This window comes from Gekko japonicus, unplaced genomic scaffold, assembly GCF_001447785.1.
Source record: "Gekko japonicus isolate JY-2015 unplaced genomic scaffold, Gekko_japonicus_V1.1 scaffold515, whole genome shotgun sequence".
Classification (NCBI taxonomy): domain Eukaryota; kingdom Metazoa; phylum Chordata; class Lepidosauria; order Squamata; family Gekkonidae; genus Gekko; species Gekko japonicus.
Genome location: NW_015164680.1, coordinates 738728 through 755641, shown reverse-complemented (window position 1 = coordinate 755641; position 16914 = coordinate 738728). Strand labels below are relative to the sequence as shown.

The window sequence follows — 16914 nt, the reverse complement described above, 5'->3', positions numbered from 1 at the left end:
AGCGGGAATGGGGGGGGGGGAGCTACAGGGGAGACACGGGCGCCATCACCCGCCGCCGCCTCAGCACGTTACCTGCAGGCGACTTGCTTCGTCCAACAGCCGCTGCTTCCTCCTCCGGCTCCGACTGGCGGGGGCTGGGGTCCGGCTGCGGGGGGGCTGGAGGCCGTGGTGGTGGTGGTGGTGGCGCCAGCAGTGGAAGGGCTGGAAGCCGTGACAGCCGCCCCTCCAGCTGCCGCGGCTGCCGCTGCCGCTGCTCCGCCACCACCGGGGGCCACCGCAGCCTCCGCCATTACTGTTTACCCCACACAGCGATGGCCCCACCGGAACTTCCGGGAGCGCATCCTTCCGGCCGGCTGGACAGTAGGGCGGGGCAAAAACCAATGGGCGTGGCTTCTCTGCCGGGAGCTGGTGTGGAACGGGGGAGCCGAAGGGAAGGATTGACTTGGCAACAAGAATTCTGATTGGTGATCCCTGTAACCGAGCTCGCCTATGGAGAGGGAGAAAGGCGGGGCGAATGGAGCGATACCGTTTCTGGGGGAGAAGGGAGATTGGTGGGGGAATGCCTGGGGGAGGGGCAGTATGGAGACGGAGTCTCTCGGGAATTTACGGAGTTCGGGAATTTCCGTCACGGTCTCGAAGTGTTAATCTGTACGTGCTGGAATGTGCGGGGAGTATTTGTACCCACGTTACAACGGTGCCTGTTTTCGCAGGAAACATGGGTGTAATCACTCGGCCAGGATGTTTGGCAAATCACAGTACCCGACGGTGCATACTTTTGTTGCTTCTTTAATTTTGTTGCTTCCTTGTGTGTGTAGCAACATATAATTCCTTACGACGCTCAAGGAAATGGATACAGTGTAAATTATAAATTGTGTGAGTAAATTGCACCATAACCAGTGATGTATATATGTTACGTATAATTATAGTAATTCATGCACAATTACAATGAATGATTTACGAGGTGTATTCAGTAATGCATACTTCCGTGTTGTATATTTGGAAGTTTCCAGCACCACTGAACATTTTACCAGATCAAAAAGAAGTTTGCTGGTAAGTGCAGAGGTCATTTTGGGGGGAATCGCAGGGGATCGCAGTTCCCCCGGGTGAGGTGGGGGGGCACATGACAAAGCCCCACCCCCATGCTTCCGGCCACCGCTTCCAGCCCTCATTCAGCCAGGAGGAGGCAGGAGAAGAGGGAGGGTAAGTTGCTTCCTCCCTGCCTCTTCCCACCCCTGCCTGCCTTGGGTCAGGCAGGGCCTTCGCAGGGCTTCCTTGCACTCCCACCGGCCGTTGGAGGCAGGGGGTGTGGCCTTATGACACACTTCCGGTGATGCCAGGGGGTGTGGCATATGCTAATGAGTTATGCTAATGAGTTCCCCTAGCTCTTTTTCTACGAAACGACCCCTGGCTAAGTGTACAAGATAGCTTCAGCCAATCCCAGCTATCAGATAAATACACATTTAGAATGCAGCTGGAGTTGCAACTACGGTTACCAATTCTGAGTTGTGAAATTCCTGGAGATCTGGGGGTGGGGCCTGAGGATGGTGGAGTTTGTGGAAAAGAAGGACCTTAGTGGGGATGCCATCCCATCCTCCAGAGCAGCCATTTTCTCCAGGGGTCCACCGGCCAGAAGAACTGATCAGTGGCTGCGGACAGACTGGCAGGTCGGCACGGTTTGAGTGCGCCCCTAATTACTCCGTTGCATTTTGTGACAGGGATTTTTGGTCAGACTCCCACCCTGATCGGGCCACACTGCGCAATTTTCCATGGTTGACCGTTCAGATTCGTGCTGTGCGTCAACCATGGAGCATGCAGTCTGGTATTTTTTTTAAAAAAACAACACAGCATTGACCTTTTTATGAAAACATTTCTTGGATGCGCATGTGCGACCATGTGCATATGCTCTATCATTTTTTTAAAATGGAACGGTGAAACCAGAACTAAAGGTTCACACTTCCAAACTGGTTTGAGTGTGCACCGGGGGAGTCCAGACATCCAGAAATGAGAAAATGAATGCACAGGGGATCCATTAGCACTGGAATTCAGCTACTGTCTATTTACTCCATCTCCACCTTGTCTTATGATGGGGTGAGTACGGCTGGGAATGGCTGCCAGATGTGGCTGTGTGAATTAGCCAGTTAAATCCATCAGGGAAAAGCAACTATATCGGGCCAAACTGCCCATCTGACTGCAGTCTATGTAGTCTGGAGATCTGTTGTAATTCCTAGAAAGATCTCCAAGCTCTACCTGGAGGTTGGCAACCACTTTTCAGACATCTATTTATTTCATTAGCCCGTTATATATTTAGATGTACACTTACAAAAAAAATTCTTAGGTGTACACATAATTGTATTCTGTGAAGAGAGCTTACACTGAATAAATACATGTAGGCCCTGGTCACACGGCAAAGTTGCCGCGGGAGAGGCACGGGAGTCCCGCGGATTTCCCGGGCGCGATCTCCCCCCAACATCTGGGAAGTGCAGTGCTCCTGTGGCAAACCCGTGGCTCCCCGCCGAAGGTGCAGAATTAAAAACTAGTACCTATGAGTTACTAGTTTCCTGAAACCGCGAACCAAGGGCGGGCATCTGATCGTGTTCCCGGTGGATTTACGTGGCATCTGACGCCCGCCGCTGTTCGTCTCCACAGGTTGCGCAACAGCGCCCGACAGCGCATGCGCACTAAGAGCGATAGCCAGTGCGATCGCACAGCACGGCTTCTGTGTCGCGCTGCAGGATACACGTCTGATCGACATTTTCCCCAAACCACGGGACCTCGACCGGGAGGTGTGCTTGGGCAGCCATGGGTTAGTTTCCTCCGGGGCATTTAGCCACGCCTCCCCCCTGTGATATCCGGCCCGTGTGACCGGGGCCGTAATAATGAAAAACAATCAGTTGGCCATTAACTAAGTGGTTTGTATCTGGGAGTTTCAGTTTTATTTTGAAACACAAAAGTTCTATGTGACAAAAATTGGAGACCGGTATCCAAACACACTGCACAGTAGGAACGTATGGGGAGGGGTGTTTCTGTTTTATATTTATTCTGCCCTTCCTTCAAGGAATCCAGGGCACTGTATGTAGGATTCCTTGCCCTATCCTGATAACTCAAAAGTGTAGGTGAGGTTGAGAGATAACAAATAGCCTAAGGTCATCCATTGAGCTTCATGGCTGAATGGGGATTTAAACCTGAGTCTCTCCTGTTAAAACCTAGATTCAGGTGAGTAGCTGTGTTGGTCTGAAGCAGCAGAGCAAAGCGTGAGACCAGCGGCCCCTCTAAGACCAACAATGTTTTATTCAAGGTATGAGCTTGCACACAAAAGCTTATACCTGGAATAAAACTTGGTTGGTCTTAAAGGTGCCACTGAATTCAAGTTTAGTTCTGCTGTTAAAATCTAGTAGACCAGCTGCTGCACCACATACTGAGATTTTGTTTTCGTGTTCTCACATCCTCACACACAACATGTGTGGGCATTCTCACGCATAACATTAAAGTGGGCCAAAGTGAAGGCTTTTCAATATTTGGGGGATTATAAGGGATAAAGATATTCTACAGGAAGGTGTATTTTGGGGGGGTTTTTTGTGGGGGGGTGTTGCTGTGGTTCCATGCTGCCAGATTGTTTTGAGACCCTTTTCTATTGACTTGTAGTGCTATATCCCAAATTCTTTGTTTAATTTGGGGGTGGGGACTTGTTTAATATTTTTTTGTGTGAACGCATAATGCTGTAATTTCTACTCAACAGTTTTCATCCATCCAGAACAAACATTATCTGTAAGAATTAATGTAGTTAATCGGTTAATACAGAAGACCAACACTTGGATAGTCCTACTTATAGTGATTAAATATACAATTTAGAGACATTCTCTTATATTTACCAATGTTGAGGAACTGGTAATTAGTGAACTTGCCTGAAGATCACATGACCTACATTTGGAATAGAGCAGGGCTTAGAGACTGGTATAAGGTGTTACAATTCAGAGATGCAAGGTGCTTTGACATCCATTGGGGAGTTCCTGGGGTCCTGACAGCCATTTATTTTCCCAAGGAAGAGAGCCATAAAATGCACAAGGAAGTTAGAGAGTGGGGGATGTGTTTCTGCAGACAGATAACCATTTGCCTACCTTCCAGGGAGGAAGGATGGATAGTTGTGAAACATGATCTGGGTATGGTGATGTGTGAGACATCTGCTCCAGGATGTTTGGAGGGAGACTGGGGAGCACCTTTCTGTGTGGGCAGGTCCCCTAAATCTGATTGTGTGAGGCTTCCCTCCAGCACAGGGCAAGAAGGATTTAAAAGGTTGTTAAGATCCATTGGTTTGTTCAAATGCTTTGCCAAAACACTGGGAGCCAGATTGCTCTGCAGGTTGCCGGGGGGGTGTGTGTGTGTGTGTGTCTGGAGCAATGCTCCCTCTAAGCTGTGGAGTCTTGTGAGCAAAAATTCTACTTTGTGAGCTACTGGCATGAAAGTTGTGAGTGAGCGATTTGGCTGCTGCATAAATTAGTTTGTTCTGGAGCCATCCTTCCTGAGCTAAGATGAAAATGTGTGAGCCAGAGGCTAAAAAACTGTGAGCTAGCTCACACTAACTCAGCTTAGAGGGAACACTGGTCTGGAGGTGCATTTATTCCACAGATCTGGGTAGGTTGTTGGAGGTACTGCTCTGTATTGTCAGTTTGGTGTAATGGTTAAGAGCGTGAGCTCAAATCTGGGAGAATCGGTTTTGATTCTCCACATGAAGAAGAAGAAGAAGAGATTGGATTTATACCCTGCCCTTCACTACCCAAAGGTGTCTCAGAGCAGCTTACAAACTCCTTTCCCTTCCCCTCCCCACAACAGACACCCTGTGAGGTAGGTGGGGCTGAGAGAGCTCTTGACAGAAACTGCTCTTTTTCAAGAACAGCTCTTATCAGAACTACGGCTTGCCCAACGTCATCCAGCCAGGTGCAAGTGGAGGAGTGGGGAATTAAACCCGGTTCTCCCAGATTAGAGTCTGCGCACTTAACCAGTACACCAAACTGGTCAGCTGCTGGTGTGACCTTGGGTCAGTCATAAGTTGTCTCAGAGCTGTTCTTTCAAGGATAGTTCTTGAGAGAGCTCTCTCAACCTCACCTACCTCACAGGTTGTCTGTTGTGGGGAGAGGAAGGGGAAAGTGATTGTAAGCTGCTCTGAGACGCCTTCAGGTAGTGAAGGGCAGGATATAAATCTAATATCTTATTTTCTTCTTCTCAGTTAGTGCAGACATATTTTATATTTTTTTTCATTAGATCTGTAACCAGTAGGCATTAATAGATATTTTCTCTGCCTGCACCCTAGTTTCATCTGTAGGAATATAGTCTTTTCTTGTTTGAGAAAGTAGGCTATGATTCAACAGACATGTTAAACATGCCTGCACAGGAGAAGGGCTGGAGTAGCTAGGAAACTGCCTTTTGTACTTGCTCAGAGGCAGCCTTTATCAGTATATCTGAAGAAGTGTGCATGCACACAAAAGCTTATACCTTGATTAAAACTTTGGCGGTCTTAAAGGTGCCATTGGACTCAAATTTTGTTCCAGTGTTTCTCAAGTCACCAGTACCAGAAGGGGCTGAATTTTAACTTGGGGGTGGTGGCACGATGAAAATAAACATGTTTTACATGCACACGAACATGCAACACACATGTAAGAATACATAGACCCAGAGTAGGTTCATGAGACAAGGTATGGGGCTGGCGGGGAATTGGTCAAATGCTTGTTGGCCAGGAGGTCATCAGCAACATAACTCAGAGTGAGTCCTCTGAACTAGTTTTATTGCAATCGATTTCAGGAGTGTCTTGTCTACCTATGAAGGGGGGGGGGAGGCTCAGGAAAAAAACCCAAGAGCACAGAGTCTGACATAAATGTCACTTTGTTGGGTCGGGCCATGTGTGCCATAAAACTTAATGCCAGGTACTGGAGATATAAACTGTATAAAGGACAGCAGCTGGTAAGCTCCGAGTTGTTGTAACCTCACTGCAAAACCCTCTGGGCTGGGAGGGGGGTGCAAAGGAAAACCCGTATGGGCGGACTGGAGAGCCAGCAGTGCAGCACTGGGCAGATGCTCCCACACTGCTTGACTGCTGCATAAGAACATAAGAACATAAGAGATGCCAATGTTGGATCAGGCCAAAGGCCCATCCAGTCCAACACTCTGTATCCCACAGTGGCCAGAAATACCAGGTGCCATCAGGAGGTCCACCAGTGGTGTCAGGACATTAGAAGCCCTCCCACTGTTGACCCCCCCCCCCCAAACCCCCCCCCAAGCACCAAGATGACAGAGCATCACTTGCCCCAGAGTCCCTATCTATACCTTGTGGCTAATAGCCACTGATGGACCTCTGCTCCATATGCTTATCTAATTCCCTTTTGAAGCCGTCCATGCTTGTAGCTGCCACCACTTCCTGTGGCAGTGAATTCCAAGTGTTAATCACTCTTTGGGTGAAGAAGTACTTCCTTTTATCCGTTCTAACCCGACCGCTCAGCAATTTCATGGAGGGCCCACGGGTTCTTGTATTGTGAGAAAGGGAGAAAAGTACCTCTTTCTCTACCTGCTCTTTCCCATGCATAATCTTATAATGCAGACGAGGTTGTTCTGCCATGCTGAAGCCACATTCAGAGTGGCTCTGCCCACTTCTCCCTGAGCAGTCTCTTGTTCCCTCTCTTGCAGTAGTTGCTCACGGGCTGCATAATAGCCTTGGTTGGGCTGGTTCCCTTATGTTTGACACCTCTGCTATATAAGTTGCTCAAAAGCAGTGTTACAGCTCTAGATGACGTCAGAGGTACATTGTTAGAAGGCAGGGTTTTGAGAACAACATCTGCCCCCCCTCCCTAGTAAGCCATTGCTGAGTCTGGCAATCAGCAAAATTCTGACCTTGGGGTTTCAGCCTAGCACAAGAGCATAGCTGACCTGTCCACTATGCGCTAGTGGAAACCAGACTCCATTTTGCTTACTTATTTTGCACAGGCCAATTAAGCCCATTGGGTTCAGTTGATTTAGAAGTGTGAGTTTGCCACAGGGAGTGGTGGCGGCTACAAGCATGGACGGCTTCAAAAGGGAATTAGATAAGCATATCGAGCAGAGGTCCATCAGTGGCTATTAGCCACAAGGTATAGATAGGGACTCTGGGGCAAGTGATGCTCTGTCTTCTTGGTGCTTGGGGGTGGGGGTCAACAGTGGGAGGGCTTCTAATGTCCTGGCCCCACTGGTGGACCTCCTGATGGCACCTGGTATTTCTGGCCACTGTGTGACACAGAGTGTTGGACTGTATGGGCCTTTGGCCTGATCCAACATTGGCGTCTCTTATGTTCCTATGTGCTGTTAGTTAATTGAAATTGTTATAAGATGTTATTCATTCACTTAGTGTTTATCTGTGGAACCAGAAATAGTGCTCTTCCCGTTCCCTTATCGATTGAATCTGAGGCACTGGAATGTTCACAAATAGATAACTCAGCAGTTGGTGAGCAGTGGCTGAGGTTCATTTCAATCCACTGAAGCTATAACTCATCAGGACAAATGTTTATGGAGAGTGTGACTGCAGCCTATGGTTTACTTCAGATTTCTCCCCCTTTGCTGAAAAGTTTTTGTAATTTGGGGGCAGGGAGGCAAGTTGTCCACACTGCTGTTTTCCTGAAATTCAGTATGTTTTGGCTTTAATTTGATAATTTACTACAACCTAGTAAATCTCCTTAAAAGATTGTCCGAAGCTGGCTTTAATTTACCCATGTAGGTTCATGCTGTTGAAATGGAAAAGCACAGAAAGCTCAAGAAATCACAGATTAATTCTTTTCCCCCTGGAGACTGACATAACCACCTCCCTCTTTCCCAAAGCAGAGAGCGGTTTAAGAGTCCCAGCTGCTTTATTCTGTTAATGATGACTGGACTTGATCCACACAGAACCTTTGACTGGAATGTCAGACAGCTGATGCCAAGAGCTCTCTGTTGCAATTTCCATCTGACCTGCCTTCTTGCAGTGCTGGTAATATCAAATGTCCTCCGGCATATGGCTGACAGACACACAAAGAGGTAAGAAGCTGGCTCCTCCAGATCACCTCCTTCGCCTATATAAAAGGCTAAATAAAAGGTTGATGAATGGGTGGAAAGCAAGATGGGGGGGGGAGAGAAGCAGTCAAACTTACAGCTATGTGGAAATTACATTGAAAATGCAGTGTTTCTCATTACAAACAAGAGTTTTCTGAAACAGGTGGAAAGATTTTAAAATCCCCTGTTAACCCGGTCTAGTTTAAATGAGCAGTAGACACAGTTTAAAGTGAGTAAATGCAAAAAACAAACAAACCCCAAGCTGCATTTGATCGAAACAGGACGAGTTTGTTGAATTTTAGCATTTCCTTTTAGTGTGTGGGTTGCCCCCTATGGGCTTTTTATTTTATAATGTGGAACCACCGAAAGCAAGGAATGATTTTTATACCTTTTAAAATTAAGTGGTCTACATGGGTCTGAAACATATGGTGGAGCAGTTGGTTAATCAATAACACACACGCACTTTAAAAGTACGGTGTTGTGTACCCAGAGAAACTGCGCACGCGGTCAAGTCCGCACATGGCCATGAGAATGGCCCAAGTGTTGCTTCCAGAGACAATAGCCCAAACAGATCCTAGGGTGTACCTATCAGATGGCTAGGATCCGAGAATTGACCTATGGGACTTGGGTACACTGTAAATAACCTATCACGGGTGTGGGTGTGTGTTTGGGTGTGGTTTGCTACGGGGATATAAGCCGAATAAACTAACAGAGAACACGTACGATGAGATCGCCGAGGCCCTCATGAAGTACTATGCGCTGAAGCCCACCATGATGGCCAAGCGCATGGACTTCCAGGCACGCCTCCAGGGGCCCAGCGAAACTGCCTCCGTATTCATGGCCGAACTCTGTCAGCAGGCGGTGGACTGTGAGTTCATGAAGGTGGAGGAAAACATCCTAACCCAATTCTTTTGGGGGCTTCGAGACACCAAACTCTGCTGCAAACTTGTAGGTACCGCAGACCTCAAGTTAGATGTAGCCCTCCAGATGGCCACCACATTCGAGGGCTCACACCGTGACTGTCCACCATCTTTAACACACCACGTGTTCCCAGCCACGGCGTTCAACAACTTGGACGAAGAAGTAGTCTCGCTCGTTCGCCAGCCCAGCCGCAGGAAGCCGCTTACACCATTGGGAGCAACCGGACACCACGACAAGTCTGCTGCCCAAGCGCTGTGTGCCAGCTGTGGAGATGCACATGAACGGCGGACGTGCTGTTTTCACAATGCCGTCTGCCGAACATGCAGGAAGTAAGGCCACATCACCCACGCCTGCTGCTCCCGCAGTGCCTGGAAGAAGATGTCCACCCATCTGGAGGACCTCTGCACACCGTCAACCACCAGCAGCACCAGGTACTGAATTTGCCCCCTGAAGCCCCTAACAAAATGCGCATTACGATGTTAATAGAGGGGTCCACCTGTTGTGTGGAACTGGACACGGGCTTCTCATTTTCCATAATCTCAGCAGAGACATTACAGAAACTCTGCCCTGGGGGGGGGCCTCCTGGAAAAGCCACGGGGTCTGTCCAAAAAAAACCCGTGGCCATCAAGGGCTAGGGCAAATTCAGGGTACAATTCAGAGACTTTGATGGCCCTTTAGAATTGCTGTTGGTGGAAGGGAAACTCATGAGCCTGCTGGGACGTGCGTGGTTTGGGCCCCTGGGATTTGCAGTGACGGGCGTAAACTCGGTACAACTTCAGGACTTTAATTCGGTCTGCGGGAAATTCTTGGGAGTATTCGACGGCATGCTTGGCCGCTACTCCGGCACCCCAGTTTCCCTTGAACTTGACCCAGAAGTACGGCCCATCCAAATGAAGGCCAGGCAGCCCCCATTAGCGCTGCAACCCAAGATAGAAGCCGAACTGGACTGCCTGGTAGAGCAGGGGGTACTAGAACCAGTGCTGCATGCCCGCTGGGAAACCCCCATCGTCACCCCGATAAAACCTAATGGGGACATCCGTATTTGTGCCGACTATAAGTGCACCGTTAACAAGGCACTTCAAGATCACGCATACCTGGTACCGGTGGTCAGTCAGATATTGGCTTCCATGGTGGGAGCAAGGGCTTTCGGCAAGCTGGACTTGACCTGGGCCTATCAGCAGCTGCCGGTGGACAACACCTCAGCCAATGCTCAAACCATAGTAACCCACAGGGGGGCTTTCAGAGTGCGGCACCTGCAATTTGGGGTGAGCGTTGCACCGGGGATTTTTCAGAATCTGATGGATTGCCTCCTCAAACGCATCCTGGGACTCCAGCTGTTCTTTGACGATGTTTTAATTGTGGCTCCAGACTCCGAGACCTTTGCGGCACAGCTACAGACAGTGCTCGAGCAATTCGCCAACACTGGCCTGAAGGTGAAGTGGGAGAAATGCATTCTGTGGGGTTTGCAGTGGATGCCCATGGAATTCACCCCATGCAGGACAAGATACATGCCATCAGTCAAGCACCCACGCCCTCAACTAAGGCAGAGTTACAGGCTTTCCTGGGACTTTAAATTTTTTATCATTTCTTCCTCCCCCACAAGGCCGCCATTCCTGAACCTCTGTACAAACTCTTAGATAAGCATGCTTCTTGGGTCTGAGGTCCTAAACATGACGACGCCTTCCAGGCAGTAAAAGACCTGTTGGTCTCGAATGAGGTCCTCGCCTACTTCAATGAGTCCCTGCCCGTGGTGTTAGCTTGTGACGCTTCTCCTTATGAGGTGGGGGTGGTCCTGGGTCACCGGCTGGCTGACGGCCGTGAGGTTCCTGTGGCCTATTATTCACACAGACTGTTGGCTGTGGAGTGCAACTACGCGTAAATTGATAAGGAGGCCCTTGCGATCGTTGCCGGTGTGAAAAAAATTCACGATTTCCCTTATGGCCGGACTTTCAGGATCATTACTGACCACAAGCCCCTCTTGGGTCTACTCACCCCGGACCACCAGACCCCCCAGATTTTGTCTCCCAGGGTGCTCCGTTGGTCCATTTTCCTCGTTGGCTATCAGTACTCCTTGCTCCACCGCCCGGGTAAGGCGATGGGCCATGCAGACACCCTGAGCCACCTCCCGCTGTCTTCCTTCGACCCTGACCCCACCCCAGCGCACCACATAGACCTGCTGGCGTACCTCCCCGATCACCTGGTTCAGGTGGGGGAGGTGTCATGCCACTCAACCTGGGATCACATCCTCTCCCGGGTCTTGGACTGGGTGGGGAGAGGGTGGCGTGCCGGCCCAGTGGGACCCGAGTTCTCAGCATTCTCATCACGCCACGATGAGTTGTCTGCACAAAAAGGGGGTCTGTTGTGGGGAAGCCGGGTGGTGATACCGCCACCCCTGCAAGGATGAGTACGCATCACCCTACATGAACACCACCCGGGGATAGTACAAATGAAAGCCTTTGCCCGGAGCTATGTATAATGGCCAGGGTTGGACAGTGAGGTGGAGGATACAGTAAAGCGGTGCTAGAAATGCCAGGAGTCCAGACCCGAGCCACCGAAAGCACCAGTGCGGCCATGGGAGTCGTCCCACAAGCCTTGGGCGAGACTACATCTGGACTTTGCTGGGCCCTTCCAGGGACAGATCTTCTTCATACTTGTTGATGCCTACACGAAGTGGTTGGAGGTCACACCAGTCCCATCTACCTTGTCCTGGTTGGCCATCCACGCGATGTGGCAGATCTTTAGCACCCATGGAATACTGGACTCATTGGTCACCGACAATGGCACAGCCTTTACCTCCACAGAGTTTCAGGAGTTCGTGCAATATTATGTTATACGGCACATCCGCTCCGCTCTGTTTCATCCCGCGACCAACGGCCAGGCGGAGCGCATGGTCTGGACCACGAATGAGGCAGGAGCGCATGGTCTGGACCACGAAGGAGGCACTGCGCTGTATGGACCAGGGGGATTGGCACTACAAGCTGGCTGCCTTCCTATTCAGCCAGCGCTCGACCCCCCCCCATACCACCACCGGCTGCAGCCCAGCAGAGCTGTTGATGGGACATTGCCTGACGACTCAGCTAGATCGTCTGCACCCGGACCGGGCACCAAAACACAGCACAAGCCCCGAGGACCAAGAGGCTCCACGAGAGTTCTTTCCAGAAGACCCCGTGTATGCCAGAAACTACGGCAGGGGTCCCACCTGGGTTCCAGCACGGGTTGTCCGGGTGACCGGACCGCTTTCATACAAGGTCTCATGTGACGACAGCCAGCTGTGGAGGTGGCACATTGATCAACTATGCTACCTTCTCCTGCCAACAGACCCGGACATGCCGGAAGACAGCCCAGAAGACGATCTGTCGCCCGGGGCACCAGAGGCGGCTGCTCAAACACAACCGAGGGAGAACAGCAATGGCTCGGAACCAGCGGCCAGCCAGGAACCTAGCAGCACACCGGCCCCCGCAGTGGCCCCCGCAGCCGACGTTCCTTCCCCAGAACCGACAAGTACGGTACCCGAGATCTCAGCGCCGGCCCCTGAGGTCCGCCACTCCACAAGGGAACAGAAGAGACCAGCACACTTAAAAGACTATGTCAGCTAGGGGTAATCTGGACCAAGGGGGGAGGTGTGTTGTGTACCCAGAGAAGCCACGCACACGGTCGGGTCCGCACGTGGCCATGCGAATGGCCCAATCTTCGCTTCCAGAGACAATAGCCTGAACGGATCCTAGGGCGCACCTATCGGATGGCTAGGATTCGAGGGAAATTCTATCTGGTGTGGAGGGGAATGGTGGCCACAAGGGCCCGCCCAAGCAAGGAAAGTGTGGGGGAAATTGCTGTGGGAGCACTCGGCTGCCACCGTGGGTGTGATCACAGAAGAAGTTTGGCCCGACATAGCCACTCCTCCCCTCTGGATTAAATGGGCACAGTCACACAGCCACATCTGTAAGGCGTTGCCCAGGCATACTGACCCCATCGTAGGAGCTGGGTGAAAAAGGCACCACATTACAAGTGGTGTTTTTAGTTCCCCACACATTCATTGTGGATGGCCAGATGTCTGAACACGGGGGAACGTGCGCAAAACAGATTGGTGAGCTGAACCTGCAGATCTGCTTCTGCCGCTGGGGTGGGTTTTTTTAGGTTTTGCCTATATGCGCATGAACACATGTGTGCATGTGCACGTGCATGAGTGCATATGCATGCATGCATTTTAAAAATGATCAGGCAGTATGCTCCATGGCTGAGGTGCTGCAATAATGTAGATGCTTGATCAGGGGACGGCCGAGTGGGTAACCCGCAGCAGGTTGTGCTGTCTGGATGGTATGCCCCACAACATTTTAAACCAGTACAGTTAGAGGCAGCGCCATATCACGCCAAGCCTCCAGTGTGATCACACCCTGTGAATTCCTTTGCTTCTCAGCAGTGATGAGAATTGCACAGAAAACTGCTGCTGTATGGAAGCAGCCCTAATGTGCAATTTGGCAACTTTTTAGAAACACATTTTCAGATTTTTCTTAATTGATTAAGTCTATCTCTTAACAGGCATGACCAGTCTCTGTAGTACTTTAATATTTTAAGGGTCCACACAACAACATTTGAAAATTTGTTTAATTCCTTGAGACCTGACGTGACTGCATCTAGTAAAAGATCCATACCACTTGGGATTCAGGACACACATTCTCACATGTTGACTCTGCTGTGACCTGTGTTCCCTCTAAGCTGTGGAGTCCTGTGAGCAAAAATTCTACTTTGTGAGCTACCGGCATTAAAGTTGTGAGCAGGTGATTTGGCTACTGCATAAATTAGTGTGTTCTGGAGCCATCCTTCCTGAGCTGAGACAAAAATGTGTGAGCCGGAGGCTAAAAAACTGTGAGCTAGCTCACACTAACTCATTTTGTGGGAGATTTGCCTAACAGAACCCTAACTCCATAAAGATTAAATGTGAATGCTACACCATTGTGACAGACATTTCTAGTTATTCCCAAAGGCCTGATATCCTGAGGGTTTCAAACTTATTTATATATTACCACCTGTGTCATATTGCAATAGAGAGCTGATTTAGTAGGCCAGATTATGAATTGTCCAATCCTCTGTTCAAATCTCACCTCAGTTATAACTCACTAATGGGCTTTCAGCAAGCATTTTCCCTAAACTTAAAAAAAAACCCAACCCAAAGGTATAATACTGACTTATGCATATAGGACTGTGACAATTATCGGGATGCTTTATGGGAAATATAAATTATATTGGCTTCTTTCTGTGTCCTCAGGAGGTAATTCTATTCTCATGATAGTGTCCTGGGAACTGGAGATTTATTTTACCTCTCAAACCTTCTCATGATGAGTAGTCAGGCTCCCTAATCAAGATGCCACCATCTATCACAATTAAACAATTATATAAATTATAAATTTAACAGTTTATCAAGGAAATGATAACTCATGGCATTGCATAAAAATACTTATTTTTTGCATGTAAAACTGTGTGCCACCTTTTCATCATATCTAGATTAAATTTTGGTAGGGCCACCACCTGAGACAAAATAAAATGGAATCATGGCTGCTGTTAAATCTATTTATAGCTATCGTTTTATCTTTATCTTCTTTGCAGATTACATTTCATGTATTTGATGTTCAACACACAACTTAAAATCAGCATCAGATTGAGACTGAAATCTCTAGCAGAGGTCCTGTTAAGCAGATTCCTTTTTACCAAGGCAAGTCACATAGTGAAGTAGAATAGGGGTAGAGTTGCCAGGTCTGGGTTGGAAAATACCTGGAGACTATGGGGGTGGATCCAGAAGAGGGTGGGGTTTGGGGAGGGGAGGGGCCTCAGCAGGGTACAATGCCGTAGAGTCCACCCTTCAAAGCAGCCATTTCCTCCAGGGGAGCTGATCTCTGTCAGCTGGAGATCAGTTGTAAAAGCGGGATATCTCCAGGCCCCACCTGGAGACTGGCAACCCTTAAATGGGGGCTTTTCTGTGCCAGTAACCAGTTTGTGGAATGTCACTGAACACCTGTTGTATATTAAATTTCCAGTATCAGATAAAAATATTTTTATTCACCTGGGTTTGGATTTACATTATTTCTGCCATCTCACCACGAGTTTTCCTGAGGTGGTATACAACACAGGAACAAGAAGAAGAGAAGATATTGGATTTATACCCCGCCCTTCACTACCCAAAGGTGTCTCAGAGCGGCTTACAAACTCCTTTCCCTTCCCCTCCCCACAACAGACAACCTCTGAGGTTAAAGAAGAAAAAGAGGAAATTGGATTCATACCCCACCCTTCACTACCCAAAGGTGTCTCAGAGCGGCTTACAAACTCCTTTCCCTTCCCCACAACAGACAACCTGTGAGGTTAAAGAAGAAGATGAGGAGATTGGATTTATACCCCACCCTTCACTACCCAAAGGTGTCTCAGAGCGGCTTACAAACTCCTTTCCCTTCCCCTCCCCACAACAGACACCCTGTGAGGTGGGTGGGGCTGAGAGAGCTCTTCACAACTCTTTTTCAAAAACAGCTCTTATAAGAACTACGGCGTGCCCAAGGTCATCCAGCCAGGTGCGAGTGGGTAATCAAACCCGGTTCTCCCAGATTAGAGTTTACGCACTTAACCACTACACCAAACTGGCATACAATTAAAATTAATTAGTCTAAAACAGGGGTCCACAACCATTTTGAGCCTGTGGGCATCTTTGGAATTCTGATGCAGTTTGGTGGGTGCAGCCACAAAATGGCTGCTATAAAATGGCGGATGCAAGAGGCGGGGCCAGCAACAAAATGGCTGCCACGGCTTATTGTCAGTCACATAGTGAAGGTCCTTGTGCTGTGGTGGCAACTACTGTCAAAGCCATTTTTTTTGCCATCAGAAGTGTCAATAGGTGCCATGATGCCCACGGGCACCAAGGTGGGGAACCCCCGGTCTAAAAAGTTTTTTAAAAAGAAGATAATCTTCAGAAGCTATTGAAAAGAAATTGAGAGCTGTGAATTTTGAGTGTGGTTAGTTTTACTATGGCTGCAGCTGGTTTTCTTATTTTAATTGCTTCTTTCTGTGGATTTTACTGCTGCTACATTTATTTTTATTGGCTGCTAAATGAGGCTGCTTTAAATCTGTAACTGCTTCTGTTTTATTGTTGCTTTGCCACTAGTGTCCTGGACTGTGATTTGTTCTGAATGTTTTTTTTTTGTTCTCGTGCTCTACCCATAGGGTTGCCAACTTCAGTTTGGGAAATCCCTGGAGACTTGAGGGTGGTACTTGGGGAAGGCAGAGTTTAGGAACGAGAGGGAGATCAGCTGGGATACGATTCTGTAGAGTCCATCCTTCAAAACTGCCATGTCTCCGGAGGAAAGCGATCTCTGTAGTATGGGGGTCAGCTGCGATTCTGGGAGAACTCCAGGTCCCACCTGGCCGGGATGTTGGCAACCTGGCTCAGTGTCCTTACGGTTTTGTAGCGCCATATACATTGAGTCATTTTATTTAAATAAATACAATCTATTCATCTACATGCAATCCTGGTGTGGTTACTCCCATCTTATACTTTTGTGTGTACCTTTAGTCATCTCAGTAGGTCATCTTGCAGTCTAACGATTTTGGAAACTGATAAAAGACCGCCCTTTTCTGCCCTGCTTCTTTCAGTTTTGATAGCCTTGCTGATCACTGGCTGGCCCTACATTCAGACAAGGAACCATGGGAATGCCGGTTTGTATCTTGGGTTCCCACACAACTCGGATGGCTCAGTGTGTCCTCCAAGTAAGAAGAGGTTTGCACAGTGAGTGTTTCCTCAAGAGGTCTCTTCTCTCATTTTGTTGGTCCCCTGCCCTCCATTGACACTGTGGCTGACTCACCCATGCATGCATGTCCGGGAAACCAGGGCTCTTTTTGTAGAAAAAGCCCAGCAGGAACTCATTAGCATAATAGGCCACACCCAACAGCAGAACTCATTAGCATATTAGGCCA

General features: G+C 48.9%; 2 protein-coding genes across 2 annotated transcripts in view; one reads left to right on the top strand and one right to left on the bottom strand.

Annotated features, from left to right (window-relative positions):
• The window catches only part of MKRN1 (makorin ring finger protein 1), a 28896-nt gene extending 28547 nt beyond the window's left edge, over nt 1-349 (bottom strand). Inside the window, exon 1 of the mRNA XM_015409306.1 lies at nt 73-349. Within this exon, the coding sequence (XP_015264792.1) occupies nt 73-290 (218 nt within the window). The 5' untranslated portion in view covers nt 291-349. The remainder of the gene's footprint in view (nt 1-72) is intronic.
• A 16258-nt stretch (nt 350-16607) lies between these two features.
• LOC107108785 (pseudouridine-metabolizing bifunctional protein C1861.05-like) overlaps nt 16608-16914 on the top strand; it is a 46626-nt gene continuing 46319 nt past the window's right edge. Inside the window, 1 exon segment of the mRNA XM_015409304.1 lies at nt 16608-16726. Within this exon segment, the coding sequence (XP_015264790.1) occupies nt 16645-16726 (82 nt within the window). The 5' untranslated portion in view covers nt 16608-16644.